This window comes from Pleurodeles waltl, chromosome 3_1 (assembly GCF_031143425.1).
Source record: "Pleurodeles waltl isolate 20211129_DDA chromosome 3_1, aPleWal1.hap1.20221129, whole genome shotgun sequence".
Taxonomy (NCBI): Eukaryota; Metazoa; Chordata; class Amphibia; order Caudata; family Salamandridae; genus Pleurodeles; species Pleurodeles waltl.
In genome coordinates, this window is record NC_090440.1 from 990,841,279 (window position 1) to 990,862,589 (window position 21,311).

The following is a 21,311-nucleotide window of genomic DNA, read 5'->3' on the forward strand; positions in this document are numbered from 1 at the left end:
GTGAGAGAAACAGCTAAATACATGGAAAAATAGTGATCGACACAAAACCCCTGGAGGCACTTCAATAAAATATTACAACTCACAATGCACAACAAAAAACCTGGACTGTATAATTTACGCAAGCATGGGCCTGGGAAACTAAAGAGCTCAGCGTTGGTTGGGAGAATCAAATGGCAGGGTATTGTGAACGTGTTCATGGGGCGTAAGAAGGCAATTAACATCAGCAGTGACCTTAAATCACCAACAGAAATGATTTATATAACCAAGGCAACAACAAAAGGGTCAAATAATGTTTAGTGCCTGCAGCTGACTGGAGAGGCACGAGCAACACTGCCGCTCACCATGGCGTCATCTCAAGCAGCCATAGCACAGACGACCACCCCGCGTTCCACTCGACCCTCATCGTGCCCCCCCCCCCCCCCCCCCCCCCCCCCAGACCCCAACCCACCCGCCCCGCACAGACGCCACAACCAGACACCCCCAACACTCTCCCAATCAGTGTGCAAAAGATCATACAAACCGAATTTTTGCAACGGAAAACAGACTCGGAAAACCCGGTTATGGAATGGCTTTTATGTAGCATAGGCTTGTTTGTTTGGGACACCAACAGGGCATTTTCTTAATCATTTCGATTGGGGGTTTTATGGGGGCATATTAGAAGGGACAATTTAGCATCACATATGCTGTAAAATCAACATTTAAGCAAAGCAAAACAAATGCTGGACGGAAGGCGGAACCAATCCCAGTCACAGATCTGGGTTTAATCCATCGTTCTTTTGCTCACCATGCCACCCCAGTTTAGACCCAGCCATATGCAAATCATTCCTGACCCTGTTCTTCATGGGAACATTCCAGCCTGAACTGCCAGGCCAGGTCCTCCCCTGGACCGGAAACAAGCATCCTGGGACTGGTTTTCAGGGTTTCACCCTTCATCAGTCAGGCAAGCTTGAATCCAGTGGCATAGTGAGCCCGGGACCCAGGTCAAGACTGACTTGCATATGGCTGGGTCCAAAACTGAAATGGCATGGCAAGCAAAAAAACTGATGGAATTTAAACCCAGATCTGTGACTGGGGGTGAATGTTTGATTTGCTCTGCATTCTGTCCATCATCTTCTTTTGCATTTGTCGCCCCCAAGTGGGAAGGGTATGCCCGGGACGTGGGTTCCCCATGCTTGTTATGCCACCAGATTCAAGCTAGCTGGCTGATTAAGGGTGATACCCTGAAACCAGTCCCAGGATGCTTGTTTTCTAGTTCAGGGAAGACCTGGCCTGGCAGTTCGGGCTGGACTGTTTCCGCATATGGCTGGGTCCAAACTGAAATGACATGGCAAGCAAAAAACTGATGGATTAAACCCAGATCTGTGATTGGGAGGTGAATGTTTGATTTGCTCTGCATTCTGTCCATCATCTGTTTTTGCATTTGTAAAAAAATCAACATTTGGGCATGCTGACGTTTTCATGGAAATGTAATGAAGTCATTTTTAGATACAATTACTTGACTGATGTTCAGATTTTTGTTAGTGTACTATATAATTTACAGCAATGTTGACAGGCTGCTTCTCTATGGGAGCGGTTTACAAGGGCTGTGAAGGTAAAGGCCGCAATCTAAATTGAGCTTTGCCCATATGTTTGCGTGGCAAAACTGCATTGCACCTAAACTTAGAATTTGAGAGTGGATGACACCTTAACCATGTAAGCTGCATCTTTGCACTAAATATTAGATCAAGTGATAGTAACTGTAGGTACAGAAAAGATGGAACTAGTATTTAAAATATCTCATGGTAAGAAAGCAATCTTCAATGTATCAGATTAGTCAAACTGTGTTACACCATTTCTATGTATCCAGTTAGCCCACTCCCCGACTTGACATGGGAAATGGAGTGCACGATTACCTCAACTGCAAAGCTCCGGTCAACTTTTCAAATGGGCCCTCCAGTCTGCTGCAGCATGTCTCCATGTTTTAATAACTTGATCCACTCTAGCTAGTAACTTAAATTCTGCAAATACAGCATTTGATGGACTTGTGTGGAAAACACATAATTATGCAGAATGTGATGCGACTGCAGACTTGCAAAATACCAGTGCCTCTTCGAGAGGCAGACAGCAGCGCCAGTCATTTTATGAGCTGAGGAATACTTAGATAAGGATTCTTGACCCCTTCCATTTCTAAAGCAGCTGGCAACTATCCATCTGATAACCTCAAACTTTTGGAATCCACCTCATACTTGTTCCCTTACCCTCTCACCACCCCCCCCCCACCACCACCACAACAACAACAACAAATCCTCCCGCTTAATAGCCACACACTGTGCATCCCCTCCATGTACCTTGCTGTGGAGGACAGACAGAGGAGGTTTCCTGGGGCATGGTGCTGGCCACTCTGCTGAGCTTCGAAGGGCTGGGCTTCTGCTCAGTTATCTGCTCCGGACAGAGATATACTTCAATGGGCCCGTTGGAACTCTTCAGGTAGATCTGCAGGTTCTCCTGCGCAAGGAGGAAACATCCAGAAGTTCAGAGGAGGGAAGGGAAGAGAGGAAGAAAAAAAAAAAAAAAAAAAAGAAAAAAAAAAAGACTACATTAAACTACCTCTAGAGCTGGACAGGCTTACCATAATTACCACTGAACAGGATTTTTCTACACAAGAACAGTTTTTGTAAGTTGGACTGGCCCAGATTCCATAGTTGCCTCTAAGTGGGAGCATGTAAAAACCCTGCAGGTGCACTCACGCATATAATGTGAAAAAAAAGAACACTACTCATTTTGAAAGGAATCCTGCATTTAATATGGGACCAAGTGAACATGACAGAGCCACCCTCTTACTGACAGCCAAACACCTGGTGTCTATTCAGGCAAGGAATCCGCTACTAGAAGTTGGTATCAAAAGAACAAAGTACTTACAGAAAAAGCATTACTGAAGGTAAGCGACTAAACAGCCACAGTTCGTTCACCTTTTACTATTCCCAGGCGTTGAAATGGGAAAGGAAAGGTTTCCAGCAGTACCTCGGCAAGCCAGTGGATGCCACCTTGCAGCTCCCACCCAATGGCATTCAACTCCGCAGTCATCAGTTGTTCTTGAGACTGCCTGCATCCCCCGGGGAACAGAGGCCCAAAAGAAAACTGGTGTGAGCGGTGTGCAGATTCCTACACTTGGGATCACGTTAAATGGACAGATTTCTATCAGAATGATGAGGACAGGATAGTTTATGTGGAATCTGTGGCTAGATAAGAATCTACCAGAAATTTACCAAAGATAAGTATCTGGTACTGCTGATGCACATTTCTAGCCGTAGATTCCTCGCCTTAATAGGTACCAAAGCAGTACCTATCTAAAGGAGGTTCTGTGGATGGACCCAAACCAGAAAGTCCTGCACAACCAAGTGGGCAAAATGCCCCTCTTAGCAAACCACTCTTGTTCATAAAATAGTTATTTGTGAATTTATTGAGGCCTGCCCAATTAGCCACTACCAGAGTAGTGGTAGCAGCTGTGGCCATAAGAGAATGAGCATTCAGTCCTTTTGAAAGCTTTTTAGCTAGTGCATAGCAGAACTTAGTACAGAACAATTAAACACGAGGTTGATCTCTTCTGCACAGCCTGGTCTTTGGTCGCTCCAAAGGTTATTCCTTGGTAAGATCAATATAGATCCTTAGTACCTCACAAAGTCAAACTTGTCACAATAACAGGTGTACACAGTTTGTTGAGAGATGCCTGGCAGCCAAAAAGATGACTACTTTTTTTTTTTGGGGGGGGGGGGGGGGGGGTGGAGGGGTGGGGGGTGAGTCAACAATGGTCAGCTGTTTCCATGGTCTCCAAGCATGAAGGTGGAAATTGTGAGGTCCTGGGTGTTGAGCCCTGCAGCAATAACTGGCAGAAGGACAGCCTGACCAGAAGGCAGGTGGTCAAGCCCAGGAATTCTGGATACCATAGACTTCACATACAATTCAGGCCACTAAGAGGACTTCTACCCAGTCGGTCCTGATCTTGACAACTCTGGGCAAGTGTGGTACCGACAGACATACAGGAGTCCCAGTTCCACTCTGGATTCTAACATGCAGAATTGCCAACAGTATGTATTCTTTGCTGTGGTGAATAATATTGGAATCATAGCCTGAATGTCCTGGACTCCTTCCCAGGGACAAGGCAGAAAACTGAACAGTGTCCAGAAAGTGGAGACTAAGGAGGAGGCATGTATGACTATGGCATGTTGATAGCAAGCCCCAAAGATGACCAGAGGGTTGTCGTCCTGGAGGTAGTTGATGGGTGCCTGAGGTAAGCCTGTCTGAATACTGGAACTACTGATCTCCAGAAGTGCACATCCAATACTTTCAGGAACAGGCTGAGAGACATTGGTGAAAGCAAAGGGGAGCACAGTGAACTGAAAATACCCCTGTTCCACCACAAATCACAGGTAGCGCAACTGGGCCAACAGGGTGGGTATATGGAAGTAAGCGCCTTGCAGGGTCAACATCACCATTTGCTCTCCAGGGCAGAGGGCAGACAAAAATAAAGCAGTGTTGGCATTTTGAAATTCTTCTTCTGGAAGAAAGGCATGGATAGGAAGCAGGTCTAACAATAGGATGAAAGCATCCATCCTTCTTGGGAACCAGGAAGTAGAAGGATTAACCACCATGTCCCTACAACTGGCACAGAACCCTTAATAGCCTATTTGGCCAAAAGGCCTTGTACTTCCTACCACAAAATGGAAAGCTGGCCCTCCATCAGTTGCTAGGGAACAGTGGAATGTGTAAGAAAACAAAGGAAAGTAGCATCCCTGCTGAACAGTTTGCAAGACCCACCTGTCTGAGGTTATGAAACTCAGAAACTGTCAATATTAGTCATATCTTTCCTCCCACGAGGGTTGTCCTCCACTAAGGGAGCGCTAAAATGGTTTGGCAAAGTGGGGCTGGATGGGGTAGTGGACTGGACAGTGATGGCCTCAACTGCAAAACTGCTGGGCTCCTTGTGGAGGTTGCATTGGCTGGCAGTATGGGCATCCCTGCTGAAGCAATGAAAGAGGGAGGGCGGTTGCAGCTGGCAAGGCAGATAAGGCCAGATTGTTAACAGTCGCCCTGCTCATCTTGAAACTGCTCGAGAGCAGACTGCCTTGTCCTTAAACAGGATGCCCATAAGCAACATCTAGGCATCACCTGGAAAACTAGTGGACCACAACTAAGCATGGCACAAGTGGAGACAAGGATGTTAATGGCCTTTCCTACCCTATGGAACCTGTGGTGTCCAACCCACAATGAGTTATGAACTTGGCTGAGTCACAACCATCCTGGAGAGCCTGGAGACACAGGACCCCAAAAGGAATGGCAATAGCACACTGGGAAGCAGCTGGCATTTACACGGATGAAACCATCCACTCAAGCATCAAAGTACACTCCCACCCAATGATGCATCCATTCACTTGCGCTCCAGATGACTCATTTCTTCCCTCGACCCATCAGACAACCCACTCTGGGACTCCAACTCATTTGCCAACAGTCAGATGCAATCAATCATTCCCCCTATGACCAATCAACTGGCTCCAACCCACTTATTCATGCAGACATCTACAATCGTAAGCATTAATCACTTCACCCTGCTTATAAAAAGCATGTGTTGACTTGTAGCATAAGAAATGGAAAAGTGACCCAAGGACAAGTGCACTTCCAAGTTAAGGGGTCAACACATTGATCACACTGCCATTCTCAACTTATTGGTCGGTTATTGTGTTACAGTAGACTTCTGTGGGCACTTGGCAGCAAGGGATCCCAAAGAACTCTCAAACTAGTTCAGAGAACTGGTCATAGATGCACAAACCTCCTGTGTGTCAAGCAAGGACAGTGGTTTGGGGAAAAGTGAAACAGCAGACTCACCTCATTTAGGTCCGGCACCTCTAGTCGCGTTTCAGGTGGAGCTTTGATGGCAATGACTGTCTGTTCCGAAAAGTTGCCAATGGAGCGAATATCCTGGTAGGTGACAAAAGCCAACGTGGACGAGGGAGTCAAGGAACACAAAAGGAGGAAAAAATAAAAACCCACAGTGCTGACCCAAAACCGTTAATTGCAGTCCAGGTGAGAGTTTAGCATCTAGAGGAGCTGACTGCCAAACATGTGGGGAGGACACCACCGTCATAACGAGGGCACCCTCCCCCGCCCCCCCCCTCACCCCTACCCCCTTCAGGACCGCCAAATTCAAGCTGAATAGAGTTGTATAAAATGAAAAAACAGGAACCTGCAGATTTCAGTTATCAAATGCTAAAGTAGGACTCACGAATCCAAATTAAGTAATACTTTCAGGATGCTTGGGCACCATTGGTAAAGGATGGCCCCCACCATGCATACTTCCCAGATAGAGGAGAAAAGAAAAAAAAAGCCTCAGGATAATGTAAAGCACCACGATCACCCTTCTGCACAGCGTATGGCATAACTAAGGGAGCATTGCACAAAGTTGTATCAACACTCAAATTCCATCAATTAACATACTGACTCTCCTCCCCCAACATAGGGGAAAAAAATGAATGCCCAAAAAAGGAATCCGTTTTATTGAGCTGTTCCAGATTCTTCAGAACGGATTTGCACTCAAAACAAATGAAAGCCTATCCACAGTTCACACAACCGTTTATTTAGGATAGGTACAAGAAACAATTCTAGATCCAAATGTAAACAGTGAACTCCAGTGACTGTAGGGGGCATAGGGGTGTAACACTAGTCCCTTGTAGGGTGCATCAATTTTAAGAAATTGAGATTTTCCTTCCTTTAAACAAGACAATCTTTTGTAGTTACAATGTTCCTCAAATATCATGTTTGTAGATTTGACATGGGAATGTCCCCTCCCAAAAAATACAGCCGGATAGCATGTTTACGTTAAACTTCTGCTGCACCTGGAGTCTGATATGTTAACGGTAGAAGCTTGAAAAGTGAGTATAGAAACTAAATGATTCAAGCCTGTGAGGGCACAAGATACCATCAAAGAAAAAATATATATATGCAATTTTGGAAGCCAGTGCACACTTGAGGGAGTGTGCGCGAGCACCCTTGTAATGCAGCCACTACGAAACAAGAAACCCTTGATGCTTCGACACATGCACCCAAACAATACAGCTGGAAGCTTCCGACTAATGCACCTCTCCCCCCAGCCCCCAAACACCCCCAGCCATTCATTTATTGGAAAGGATATCTCTGATTCTCCTCGTCCTCCGTCAGGCGCTTCAGCTGCTGGGTGCAGCTCTGAATCAGGTCGTCCAAGACCTGTTCCTGCTTGGTCAGCTCGCCCACCTCCTGCCTGAGGGACTGCTGATGTCTGCTCACTGACGGGTCACTGAAAATTCCCGTGCCCCTGGGGAGGTAAGGAACTAGAGGTTAGTGAGCCATGCATGGCCAACGCAAGGTACACTTTTATGTATTACTTGTTGCCTCCCCGTGAACGCACCCAGTAAGCGCCTCATTGGCGAGGAAAGCACTTTGACCGAATTGCTTTTCTGGTCAGCCACACCCTCGTGCTCGCCAATCTTCCACAATCACCGTACACTGCTACCACCATTTATGCCCAGATAAAGAAGCACAGCGACTGTGCACACAGTTCTTCCATTACAATGCGATCTGATTATCCAGGCAGTACACTGGCATGTTTTACATCTGCAGAAATTCTGGGGCACATCACTGTCCACAATAGCAAACGGGACAGAAACCTAGTTTCCAATTCTTTTTAGTTACAGCACTGCAAATTCTAATCATACCGATAGATAGCTGCTCTTTGTAAACGGGCAGAGACGCGTCCCCCCCCCCCCCCCCCTCCCCCGCCCAAATACTACAACTCCATGCTCTAGGATAAGGCAAGCAATCTACTATGAGCTTCACTACCTAAGGAATGTTACTCTCTGTAGGCTGCAACCATTTAACAGCCTTAAGGCAGCAAGAACGTGCTCCTTAAACCCCCCCCCCCCCCACACTATATCCTCACTTCCTATTTATTTCTCAAAACGTCACAATTATTTCTTATACTGTACATGGGGGGCTCAATTCATCAAGTTAGTTTCAACAGTGCTGACTCCCAGTGTGTCACTTTTTACATACCTTCAATAAGTCACCTTAATTATTAAGATACATGTTTTAGTCTTCCCAGTATGATGCACAGTTTTAGAATTTAATTATATTTTGAATTCATGAAGTGTCTAAAAGTGAATAACATCCAATGGCCCCCACAGAACACAGATGTAAGTTTTCACACCAGCTCAACTAAGACCACCAGTTCATAGCTGCACCAGTCAGACACTCACATCCACTGGATGTTGTTCTTGGACTTCTTGCGGATGAGCTGAATGCCTTCCAAGACGTTGGTGATGTCGTAGATGCGCCTCTTCTGCACTCTTAGCATCTCAGCAGCCAGGTTGAGGTCCAGCACCCCATCCTCGGACTCGCTCAGAAGCTGGATGAACTTCTTCGTCAGGAGGCCCAAGGATGTGTCATAGCGAGTCTTCTCTCCTGGGGATCTAGGGGCTGAGGCAAAACAAGACGTAAAATGTCACACAATCACATTGTGGAGACGGACAACTTGCAATTTTTTTTATATATACGGAAAAAGATCTAGTGAACAGAAAACGAGAGAACAAGAGGGAATTGACCAGACATTTGGGGATAAAGCTTTCTTCCTCTACACACCCACACCTCTGAACGACTCGGTAGCTCTGTGCGTCGCCTTGAAGTCCTGGCAGGCTGGCAGAGAAGCTTAAGCATTTGCATGCTAAACACGAAAAGGCCATATCCAGCTCCTCCTCACTTCAGATTACCATTGAGATAGTTCACCTGGGAAGACACCTCACTGGATGAGTCCTACAATGTTTCTCTATTCTTTGGTTCCCTTTTAGACATGACAATCTCTCAGTCACTGGTCTTATAACTCTGAAGAGAAGTTTCTACACGTGGACAGATAAACTTATACTGTAGATACTAACCACCGTGAGGCCTGCTGCGTGGCAATAACTACAAACTGTAGTCAAAGAGCTGTAAAGGGCGGACTTTACTACAGATCACACAGGCCATTCTACAAGACGAAACAATTAGAGACCGCTTCTGAGCTTCTCCAAACGTCAACAGTTTAGGATGACAGCATACATGCAAGGAGTCAAAATCTCACAGCAAGTGAGCATCTATATAAATAACCAACATCTCCATGGACCAAACAAAGGAGTCGGCACAAACCATGGATGAACTTCAGTCCATTGGTCCCCCAAACAGCATCCTGGACCACGGGAGTGTGAAGATGCATGTAACCAACATAACCAGAAGCAAAAATACAAGGCAATAAGAACAAAAATATCTCCAAGAACCACCTTGGAACATTCTAGCTCCTGAAATATTAATGTGGCCGAGCATGCCAGTTTTAGATCCACAAGAAAAAAAATAAACACCCCCCACACAGTGTAGAGGGTGGCAGTCTTCACAGGAGCTGGAGAAGTATTTTCTCCAACAATATCACCCACTCAGCAATGAGAATCAAATAAGTGCTGGAGCATGGTACAGGCAGACGGTAGAGATGTCACCAGATGTTTCTTGCAAGATACTCACTTTTTGGGCTGGGCAGTCTACTCGCTATTCCGGTCCGGCCTTTTCCCTTTGGAGTGCGAAACTCTGGCACACTGCGGTCTGTTCCCTCTAGGTCCAACTTTCTTTTGGCCTTCGGGGATAAGAGAGAAGAGAAGCAATCTGTTACACTAGAGACAAAATCAACTTCATGCAGCGAGGATATACAACAAGACAAGTGATTTTATGAGGCACTGCAATAAATTTATACCATAAGATAATACTACTTCTAAAGTTCAACAAGTCTAACAACTCAGCTTTAACTTTCTCAAGTTGAGCTTTACATAGATAAATCGACAACAATGTCTAGATTAGCTTGCGGCACATTGTGAGTGACTGAATGTCATTAGGAGTGGAGATTTGAGATAAAGTGGCTTACTGTCAGATCTTCAAGTTCAATATAGCTCTGAGGGGTTCCATGCAGAGTTTGATCAGATCATAGGGTGGAACCAAGGAGTCAAGTATTTAGGATCTTGAAGTTCTTATCTATACAAGCTGAAAGTGGTTGGGGGGAGGGGAAGTATAATGTGAAACATGGCAGTACTGCCAGCCCTCACTTTTCAGTGCAGAGGCCAAACATCAGAAGTTGCAGAGGTCAAAAGAATGGGCAGGCATGGGGCATGTATCTTGTTAAGATTTGATGACTATTTGAATAGCATGCCTGAAGCCTTATTGGTCGTATTTTAAGTGGTTTTGATTTATATGCTCCTGTAGCTTGGCCAAGGCAGCCCTGATTTGGCAACCCAGGGAGAAAGAAGAGGGGGGGCTGCTTAAGTTCTACTGTGTCTTGAGGGCATAGAGGAAGATTGTGGCTGAGGGAGGAACAAACAACATTGAGGTGGTCATCTCAAAGAGGTTCAAGGATGGATGAAAGTCCCCTTCATAGCAAGGGGCGTTAGAGTGGAGTGTTGGTGAGATCAGCACACTATAGGAGGCTGACCGTATTAACTCGGAAGTGGACTGGAAGTCTGTTACATGGAGTCAGTGAGGAGTCTTACTGTGTTGATTTTCGCAGTAAGTGCTTCATGGTGCTGCATTTGTTGACTGAGTTGGAAAGTCAGGCAAAAGACTAATGCAGTGTTTTCCCCATTTGAAAAGTACTTGCTTCCATTGGCTGTGTCACCAATAGTCTTGTGGAATGTGGTGTTAATTGCAGTGACGAAGCATCTAAGCGCAGAGCGTACCACTTCAGTGTGGGTGACCTCAGCTGGGAGTTTTGATATTTTTTTTTTTATCTGGATATGGCACACTTTGTTCTGCGAGTTTCCGTGTGTTCTAAGGTGCAGTGGGTTTAGGGAAATCGTGGTTCAGGCACAGCTCCAAGTTCTACATACTTTTCTAGAGTTGATTAAAAGATGTTCAAGGCTGCTTTGATATATGTTGCAGGTTAAAGGGAGTTCGAGAGGTTACTTGATTCTTAGAGGGCATCCTTGGAGAGGTCTATGAACGAGCAGAATGTCTGTTTTGATCAGAATGCAAAGGGCTGTATGCAGGCTGGATACGCGGATCATCAAGTGAACCAATTCTGACTTCTGAATAGCAGTCTTGCAATAAGAGGATGAGAGATTTGAGGAGGTCAAGCGCTGCTTATGTGGGTAGGTTCTATGGTTATTCTTAATGTCCAGCATATCAGAGGTATTCTATTTCTTGAAATTGTGAGGTTGTTTCAATGGACTATGGGGTGGGTTTGTGGCGTTGGGAGGCTGACGTGACAAGGGGTGAGATTTCTTCTCAGAGGGTCTTGATAAGTCCAGGAGTCTGGAGATCAGGTGGAAGGAGTAGGCTACTAAGAAGTGGCATGTGACAAGCCAGGGTGACCTAGGTGTTGCTGGGTAGCTAAGGTCAAGAGTACTTGTGTGTGTGTGTGTGTGTGTGTGGGGGGGGGGGGTGGGTGGGTGGGGGACTGTTTTGGATGCTGTCAGGAATGAGTACATTGTGGATGTGTGTGGCATGTTTACAGCAGAGCTCATCTATATTTTGTAACAATGTCAAGAGCGTGCGCTGCAGTTTTTCCTACTGATGAGCAGCAGTTGTGTGATGCTTGCTGATGGGAGAATAGGGCAGTGCCTGGATTTGGATGAGGTGGTAGATGTTAGTTGCATGACCTGAAAGTCAGTAACAAGGTTTGAGCTGTATACCCAAGTGACTGGCCTAGACCCTTCCTGGCTTAAACATGCCCAACAGGTGATGCTCTGGTCATTCACTACCGTTTGTTGATGACGCCCAGTGTCGGCAGGAAGTAAAGAAGGGCAGGAACGGAAGGTGGCTTCAAATGGTTTAGACCAGCAAGACATCAGGCATGATGCCACGCAGTCAAGGTGAACACTGAGGCGAACTTCCTTGGATCTCGAACCAAAAGGAATTACTGACCCTACACTCTGAAGGAACTGCTCCTCTTTGCCCCACATATGGTTTGGGTAAATTGTTTCTATTTCATCTCACCTTATGGAGAACTCCATAGCAATAAGGTAATGGGAAACCCCTTCCGAAAGAGGTGGAAGCAAAACAGAAGAAAAACTAGACAAAAGCAATTCAAGCTCTTAGTAGAAGGCAGCATAGTGTAAACACGCATGCAGACAACTACAGTTAAACTCTTCAGAGGGCTGGTGCACCCCAGTACCAGAAGGTAGATGAAAATAGTGGCTGTTGTGCTACTTAAAAACCCTGGAACGAGAAATCCTAGCACTACCACACGGGGCTCAGAGTGCTCGTTGAAGATCGCAAACTAATACATCATACAGGGAGCTCAGAAGGTACTTCCTGCAGCAGTATAAACGTTCCATTGACAGGGGTGGAAAGTATGCAGTGTTTGCAGAGCCATGACTAGTGATCGCATACTTTAGGCCTCAGTGCAAAGCACCACGCAAGTCTGCAACCTTTCACGCACTACATTTGTAGGTTAGGAGGCCACCATCCTCACTGCAATCGTCGCCCTCATATCGTCTGCACTATAGTGGGTTTAGACACCAACAGGTGCAGTGGAACTATCAACCCCCAACCCGGGAACACAAGCTGATGAGCGGTATTAAGCCACTTTGCAAAGTAGACGATCTGCTACCAGATTAACAAAGCAAGTCTGCATCTGCTTCCATCACTCGGGAAAGGCAGAGCAGTAACCTTGCCTGACGCCGCCATGAAGCAGGACCACCATTAGGTGATTATACCACCCGCCTGCTTGCCTCACTCAGCATGTGATTAACCCCCGCGCAACGTGCAGTGGTATAGATCTTTCAAGTAGTAAAAACTCCCAAGAAGTTTTGAATTTTATTTAGACTTAAAGTGCATAACCTAGTAAAATACCGAGTTAGGTGAGCACTGATGTGGTGGTAGGATATGTGATGACAACTTCACACAATTGTAAGGTAATATGATCCCTGCTTACGAGTTGTGCTGTTATGAATTCATGCGTTTTGAGGGCAGTGTGAGAAATTAAAGTTGTAAGGTAACCACTTGAGTACACTCCCCCACCCCCTTCACCCTGCACATTACTGGGACGCGCAGCCCCGCAAACGGAGTGTTAATCGCCCTAAGGTAGCACCTGGGGTTGTGTTCACACGCACCTGCCCCGCCCGCGTCCTCTGCGGCCGCCACACCCACGAGAACAGAATGATTGAGGTTTCCCTATCATTGCCTCACCTGGAGCACCTGCCACGAGACGTCGCTCAGACACTGCTGAACAACTGGCACAGACCCGAGACATGAGCGCGCGCTCACCCAGGTATACAGGGTCACCACCATGGACCAGTCAGACACACCGCAAACATGTTACTCGCAGTACAGAGTACCTGCTCTTATCGGTACTGCAGCAACACATTTAATGGGAAATCACGGACAATTCTCAAGAGCAAACAGGTAGTAATTAAGTTGAGTACCTGCGCTTCGATCTTTCCATTTAAAGCACTTCCCCATTGTGCACTTGTTTCCCAGTATGGCGTCCCGGGGGTGGGGGACTTTCAAAAGGCTGAGGGTGTGAACTCCCCCAGTTCGGCCTACACACACGCTTAGGAAACTTGCCCAAAGATATAACTAGAAGTGTCACTGCTACACCTGTGAGAAGATGAATGCTTTTGAAAGTGGTCTTATCTCCCTGTGGCCAGACATCAAGGTCAAAGGCTCATGCACCAAAAGTGCATGGTAAGTGCTGAACAACGCCCGCATATAAAGCAATCTTCTATTTGTTTACCACTCAGAACACCAGCGATGGCTTCAATGAGCACAAGTGCTTCCAAGTTTTCCCGTGTCTTTAGCGCTTCACTTGGGCGGTGGCACACATTAACATTTTAAAGACCAGGCCGTGGGGGGTAGGGAGGAGTGCTAGTTAAGGCACCCGCGTACATGCACACAAAGGAAGCCCAGTGTCTGAAAACCGCGGGAAAAGACAAAAGCCCATGGGAGACCTCGTCATTGCCTGCCACCTGCCCGGCCAATGGCGCGCGGCATCTCGCGCCCCCACCCGCTGGGACAGGCCCCGCCACACGACAGCTGCCACCCCGTCCCAGGGACTGGGAAGCTTCACAAGTGGAACAAAGCAGGGTCTAGTGCGAGCAGCAGCCGGGGAAGGGGCTCTGAAGGGGGCAGGTCTGCTGCGTCAGGAGGCTCGCATGGTCGCTTCCAGGGATGCAACTACTGTGTCATGGAAGCTTGCACCGATCATTTACCTGCTGTGGGAAGGCTGCAGGCCGCTGGGCAACACTAGTGAACGCGTCACTTCCGGGAAGCGCGTTACCTGCGACACGTCATCCATGTCGTTCGCAGGGCCTCTTTCTACATCGCACCTGTAGCTAACCCAGTGTTAGGCCCGCGCCGCTTCTTTGTGCTGACCTTGGCGCGTTAAGTCCGACACGAAGACTGTATTCCTGTTACTTGAACTGCAGCCCATGCTCGGTACAACGTATGCGATCCACAAGGTTAAGATTTGGTTGATGGCACAACTGCACCAATAACCTGGCTCCTTAGCCGCATTTTCCATATGAGCGCGTGTTGCCATGGCTCTGCCCACGGAGGTCCGTCCAAGCAACTGTCTGTGGGCAGAACGCCCCTAAAATATTAAGTAGTTATGTGCGGAGTTTTATTTCGCCAGTAGCTGGAGTGTAGAGTGAAGGCAACGTGCTTTAAAGGTGATCTTTAAAGAAAGTTGCGTAGTGGGGCGAGAGTCCGCTCCTTTCAGTTGGGTTGCTCGGGCCTTGGAAGACCTCTGGATCTACGGAATAACTTTACTTTGTGCAGCGTTTAAGTGTGCGTGTGTGGGAGGGGGGGGCTATATTACTCACGTCGGATTTAGCTTCGGGGTAGTTGATACTCGTAAGGATTTTATTATTCAAGTCGTTCTCACCGTTTACAGTGACTCTCCTACCCCTTTCCAAAAAGGTATTTCCTCAGAGCAGTCGTACAGAACATCAGCCCCCGGCGGATCTGAATATTCATAAGTGGATGCAATCTGGGGACCGGAAGAGTTTTCCAAGCTGTAGCACATGGCAAGGCCTCCAGTTCTAGACTAGTGAACTACCTGAAGGGAGACCAGTTTCAACCTGCATGTGCGCACAACTGATTGAGAATGGTATGGTTTCCAAGACCATGCGCAGCACCTATGTAATGCATGTTGGAAGCTACCTACATAGATGACCAGTTTAGGAAAGAGCTGCACAGGCAAAATAAAAAATAAAAAGTTCCTAGAAACTAGCTACCCCAGCCACAAGTGTTGGCCGCAGTTCCTTGTATTCTGTACAGCATTGCTGCCTTTTAGCCTGGTTTGATGGATCAATGTGAACAAAGGTAAGAGCCGAGGGGCAGGACTAACGGGAAGAAAGCTGATGCACCACCTTCATTTACTGGACTCGGGAGACAATATGTTTACAGTACAATCATACGATAACTTATCAGTTGAACTAGATGCACTTCGAACCCAGCTTCTGCACTTTAGCTCCGGAGCAGCTGCGCCGGCTAATTTTTGGTCAACTGCATTCAATTCGCAGAAAACTCCCTATTGCCACCCGACTACTTATTCCCAGTCTCACCGAAGAAATGTCAGTATAGCTCTGAGGCCCTCGAAACCTTACCAGTGGCATATTCCCCACACAAACGAAGAAAAAGAAAAAAAAAAGAAAACACAGAACCAAGAGGTGTGAACAGGTGTCAGCTGTCTCCCCCTGCGGGGTCTGTGGTGAGCCAAGCAGGGGCAGTTCACCCCCCACCCCAATAACCTAGCGCAACATTTGGTGAAGTAATGACGCTGGCCATGAGGCAAGCAGATTTACACTTGTGTTTGCTTTCCACTTTAATAAGCAGATATGTATTTAACACAAAACGTATCAAGACGCCTCGATTCATGTCCGTCACTTCTGTGGCTAAAAGGGAACAGCAATACCCCGGAAGCTGTCACAAGGGGATGCAATGTTAAAAGCCGTCGGCTAGGCCTCTGAATAAAAGCGTCTGCAAATAACTGACGCTTGAGACTCCAAGCTACTGAAAGGCGTGAAAACCACACAGGGCAATACCATCACAAAATGTGCCGCATTAAGCGGCATTTCCTGCCATCTTGCCACAAAAGCCAATCCCTACCGCATACTTTAAGCAGTCCTGCATAAGAAGCAATTTATAGCACGCACTAACCAAATGACCTCATTACCGTTTTTACCAACTACGTTGATCCCACCCAAACCGACAGAGCGAGGAACTCACAACTGTCGCCAAAATCTGCCACACCCGCACCCCACTTCCAGCCTGCAACCATCCAGCCTATAATGGTGATCACACAAACCCTACAGACTGCAGCATCCTCACCTACTCTTCCCCAGCGGCACCGTCCCCTAAAACCCTCTGCCACCACCTGCTACATGCTCATTTCAATTAAACCCTGTGATAAGTGTGTACTAGCAGGATGTCCTACGTGCATCCACCCCAAGCAGGCCCACTTTATAATATCGATAATATGGAGGTTATGTAGTGTATTTACAACGTGTGTATGGCCATGAAGCACTATCAGAATCCAGCGTGCTCTGTTGTGCTTTATTGGGTTTCATGCTGTTTACTGGAGAGTCATATTGGATAATGTGTAAGAAGATGGGACTGAATACATTGGATGCGAGCCCTCTAGACTAGTCTGCTATGGATCTGTTTGACCATTAGGGGCATGACGTGTTCGCACTGCTAGGCTGCGCACTGCTCTGCTTCAGGTGGGTGTTTCTTTCCGATGAACCAACCCCCAAGTCCACCACTGCCAATAATAACTGTACAAATGCAAACACCCCCGGAAAGTCTACAACAATGTTTACCAAACTGCTCCCACGGCCAGCATCCCGACTTTGCAGCCACAAGCAAGTCAATCAACAACTTTAAAGTGCTTCCACATGCTCTTTGTTTTTCAGTGATAGAAACCCTACACTAGCCGGGCAAGTACATGTGTTAGCCTTCCAGTCGTCGCCTGACAACACGCTAAACCTTCCTCCCAACGTGATTTTGGTTCACAACTGCAGGACCGGCCGCCAGCAGTCAAGCCCTCTACAGGTTCACCCTTGCATCACTCACTCCCAGCTGCACACTCGCGCCTCCCACAGTACATATCTGCAACAGGCCATCATGCAACGCTCCAGCTCTACCGAGGTTGTCAGCCTGCAATGGCTAACTCCGCCCGTTCTACGGCCTTGTCCAACAGTCTGACGAGCCAGTAGGACGGTCAAATCAATCCGGGGTACTCCGTGTGTATCCACACCATGTCACACTAACAAGCGAAACTATCAACACACCCAGACTGCAAACCGCTTCCTGGTGGTTACAGCTCTACCGCAAGTACAAAGCACACCCGTCAGTCGGCAGACTATCCTGAAAATGCCCGTCGATATCCGTGAACCCCCCAACAACCCTAGTCCGGCACCAGGAGTTCTGATTCCCATCGTATGAGACCACCCACTACAATCTTCTGCAACCCCCACTGACAGCGAATGCAGCAACAATTGGAGCAGCAGTCCGACGCGGAACACCCCCCGTAACCACCGAGTCCAGGGTATGGGTGGGGCCGGTAGCGTGCAGAATGCCGACGAGACACACCCTACAGCTGACTGCAAAACAAACGCATCAGTTAACATCAAGCAGAGGTCATAGAAGAAGGGACTTCCCAGATTCAAGATGGCCCGAGTCAGGCTTCAGCAGCCACTGCACACAAAGCATCCGTCCTCTCCCACAACAACCGACGCAAACGCGATTGGTAAACCATCACAACAGTTATGGGAGAGGAAAACGTCACCTCAGACAGGATATGTAATGTCAAGAACTGTCAGTCATCTCACCTGCAAAACTGACTGCATCACCAAGGACGCCCCTCGCAGCCTAGACCAGAACATCATCACACGCTCTGTCAGGCCATAGCACCCTAAAACAAGACGTACTGACACACCGCCACCAAAGGGCCCCTTCACCTGCTCAGTACAACTTTCTGCCTACAGCAGAATAGTACACCCCCCCCGCTGTGGCAGACAAGGGCACCCTAAAACAAATGCAACCACTCCACTACCCAAGGGTCCATTCAGCTGCTCAGTATAACTTTCTGTGTATAACCAATGACATGTGGGCCCTTTACACCAGCTGTGCACGTTCATCACCAGTCACATTACCCGTTTGTCACTGTCCCCACCCCCCCTTCCCCACTAAGTAGATGCACATCAATTAGACCACCTGGCACCCTTTAGCTCTGCCCATGCAATCATATCCCGGAGGACTGACGTCTTCCCTTCAAGGGCATCTTCTGCCCAGGCTTTATTCACAGGTTCAGTACTGTACAAACCCCCCCCCCCCCCCCAACTCCTCTCCGAGGATTCATGCACCCATGCAACAGTGAGGCGACCTCCTCCCCCCCACCACACACACGGAGCAGACGAGTCATTCTAGGGGACGAACTGGCTTCAGGGGGTGCGAATGGGCGTCACACATGTGCACCACACATCACTCCCCCTGTATGCGCAGCTGTCACTTCTTCGTATGCACCACTTCAAAACCCGATTATGCCACACTACCCACCGTTCGTGGCCCTCCATCTGCATAATAAGCAGCAGCCCGGCATGAAAAATTTACAGAAGCGCACCACAACCCCAAGTGTCGCGCACCACTATGTACCCCACAAGCCCACCCCAGGCCCAAAACCCTCCCCACAATTCAATCACGACCGTACAACCAGGGATTCTTACCGGCAGCCTCCCCACAGAGGCGGGTCTCAGCGGCTTCAGCTCGGGTCCGTTGGGGGTGGTGTAGAGGCAGCCCCCCAGGGGGGGCCCCGCGGGCGGCTGTGGGTAGATCTGGGTGTAGTAGGTACCGGCCCTCAGCTGCGGGCTGGAGAGATCAGGGCCCACGAAGGACAGTATCTTCTGGGGCTGGGCGGAGACGAGCACCCGCCCCGGAGCGGGGGACACCCCCCGGGGTACCTTCAACATGGCGGTGGGGGGGTTAAAAGATCAGAACAAAAGCCTTCCGAGACTGCACCCCTGCAACTGAGTAATACTCTTGCTACACGGTCACCCCACTAACCAGCGCCCTACTCCCAGGCAGGACACACCACCACTAAAACACCACCACCCACCGGTCTATTTACTATACAGCTGCTACCACTTTACCATGCAACACCCCAAAACCAACAAGCAGCACTCCCTATTAGGCAGCAAGTAGTAGCTCGTCTACCAGATAGTGCACTACGTACACAATACTAGGAGCTAGCGGCCCAGACGCACCAAGCAGCACCCCAATCCTACCGCAGCCCCCCCCCCTACTCTAACGTTAACCTTTCCTACTTTTGCAGGACTCCTCCACCCCCTACGGATGACCCTCAAGGTAGGCTCTGAAGCTCTGTGCCACGGTCCTCTACTGCCCCGGCCGGGACCCCCCCTAGCACTGCCCTAGCCGCCCCCCTGATTTTCGTGGCTGGGTAAGACGGATTTTTCCGGAGCTGGGGGGGTCCCGTCGGGGCGGATGAACACGTAGGTGACGGTTGACGATTCGCTCTGTCCCGGATGGACGTGGATTCTGGCCCGGGCTCGGGCCGCTCGATTTCGCCTCTTCCTCCTTCTTGTTCTTTTTTTTAGCGCCAAACTTGCGTGCCGCGAAATTCGGATCTCCCGCGGAAATGGGCGGCCGCTGATTGGCTGTGAAGCCTAAAGGGAAAAGTGGGGAGGCCCCGCCCACAGGAGAAGGGAAACAAAACAGCTACAGATGGTTCGTATGCTCTTAAAGGCACAGTGCTCATTAAATGGGATGGGTTAGTGGGAGGGGAGGGGGCGTTGCTGCATAAAGACAGACAAACGAAGAGAAGTGGGGGACGGTTCTAAATTGATGTACAGGGAATCAGTGAAAGAGGGTGGGCGAATTAAAGGGCCGGCGGAGGCTAGTCCGTTTTATAAAGTGGACTGTTGTTATATTTTTTAGGCAGTCCATATGTCGCTAAATTTTAAAGAATTGCCTGATTGGTTAACAATCTCCGCGATGTTTATTTTGACTAGCCCTTGAAATGTATGTAATTCAAGAAATGGGCATGAATGCCAAATAGATTTCACAAAATTCTGTTAAAGGAAAATATTAATGTAATATAAAAGTGTCTAGGTTGGTTAAGGAAAGGGATGAGTGAAAAAAAGCGAAGCAACATGCAACACACTCTGCGTTAAAAAAGACGTTTATTTAAGGTGAGATCGACATTTAAAGGCTCTATCTTCTGCCCGTTTCATACTACAGACTCTTTGATTTTGTGCCAATCTACTCTATTTCGTATTTCGCTCCTGAGTCTCTTCCAAGTTTGCCTTCCTGGGTCTGTGATGTGGAGCCTAAGACGCGTGTTATGTGCGAGCTACTTGCCGGTAATCTTCATTATCCTAAACCCTGGTCACCCTTGCCACACTCTTTACTTAAGAGGTGGATGCCACCTTATAAGGGGAAAAAGACCAGCACGTAGGAGTAAATAGTATTCAAGCCTGCCTGCCTGCTGTGTGCTATTAAGCATAGTTTACCCATAATCCTTCATCAACTACCAAGCCTAACAGAAGAAGGCCAAGAGAGGGTATGCAGTGTAAAGTCGTGGTCCCTAGGCCATCTTGGTAAATTAATCAACCACATAGACACCGGATGTGCGGGTGAATAAATAGCCCGATCGTGTGCACCCGGCCTCTTTTATTAGTAGGGTCACCTGATGGGAGACGTCTGTAATGGATGGCTGTGGGGTCGGTGGAAGTACAGCCCCCAGGGAGGATCTGCATTGTTACATATCCACGAGGACAATACAATCCTCCCAAAACAACACAAACCAGATACCATGGAGTATGTCAGTTTCTAGAGTCAATCAGCAGGACAGCAGTGGCTCATGAACTGGTGAAGCTGGCTGCAACAGGACATCTCTACTCACGTTCATATTTTAATCTGGTCTGAGCCATGACATAAACACTGATGCAGAGAAGTCTGAGACCTTCTGGTAGTATACTGGCTGGAGTTATGTCCATAAAGTTTGAATTGTCCCACTCTGTTGATGCTCAGGATAGTTTGTGGTTAGTGTCAAATGTTCAAAGCAGGTGACTCAGGAGCGTTGTTGGAGTGTATTGCTTTGGTGGTGGCGCTTGACTCACTGAAGACAGTCTTGTTGAGCCTGGAAAGGTTATCCACGATCTTCTGAGGTACTGCCCTGAGGCCCCACTACTTCCGGGAATCTGTTGGGAGAGCAGAGTCAAGTCCATCTACTGCTTGAGGAGGCACCTTGGATTGGTCACTGTGGGACTGCATGCTGT

The 21,311-nt window shown here is 48.1% G+C and overlaps 1 protein-coding gene across 1 annotated transcript in view; it reads right to left on the minus strand.

Annotated features, from left to right (window-relative positions):
* Positions 1 to 19,701, minus strand: part of E2F2 (E2F transcription factor 2) — a 29,412-nt gene extending 9,711 nt beyond the window's left edge. The window contains exons 1-6 of the mRNA XM_069224121.1: positions 18,741 to 19,701; positions 9,550 to 9,658; positions 8,262 to 8,481; positions 7,163 to 7,321; positions 5,860 to 5,974; positions 2,328 to 2,484 (exon numbers count right to left, since the gene is read on the minus strand). Of these exons, the coding sequence (XP_069080222.1) occupies positions 2,328 to 2,484; positions 5,860 to 5,974; positions 7,163 to 7,321; positions 8,262 to 8,481; positions 9,550 to 9,658; positions 18,741 to 18,983 (1,003 nt within the window). The 5' untranslated portion in view covers positions 18,984 to 19,701. The remainder of the gene's footprint in view (positions 1 to 2,327; positions 2,485 to 5,859; positions 5,975 to 7,162; positions 7,322 to 8,261; positions 8,482 to 9,549; positions 9,659 to 18,740) is intronic.
* Between the last annotated feature and the right edge of the window lie 1,610 nt (positions 19,702 to 21,311).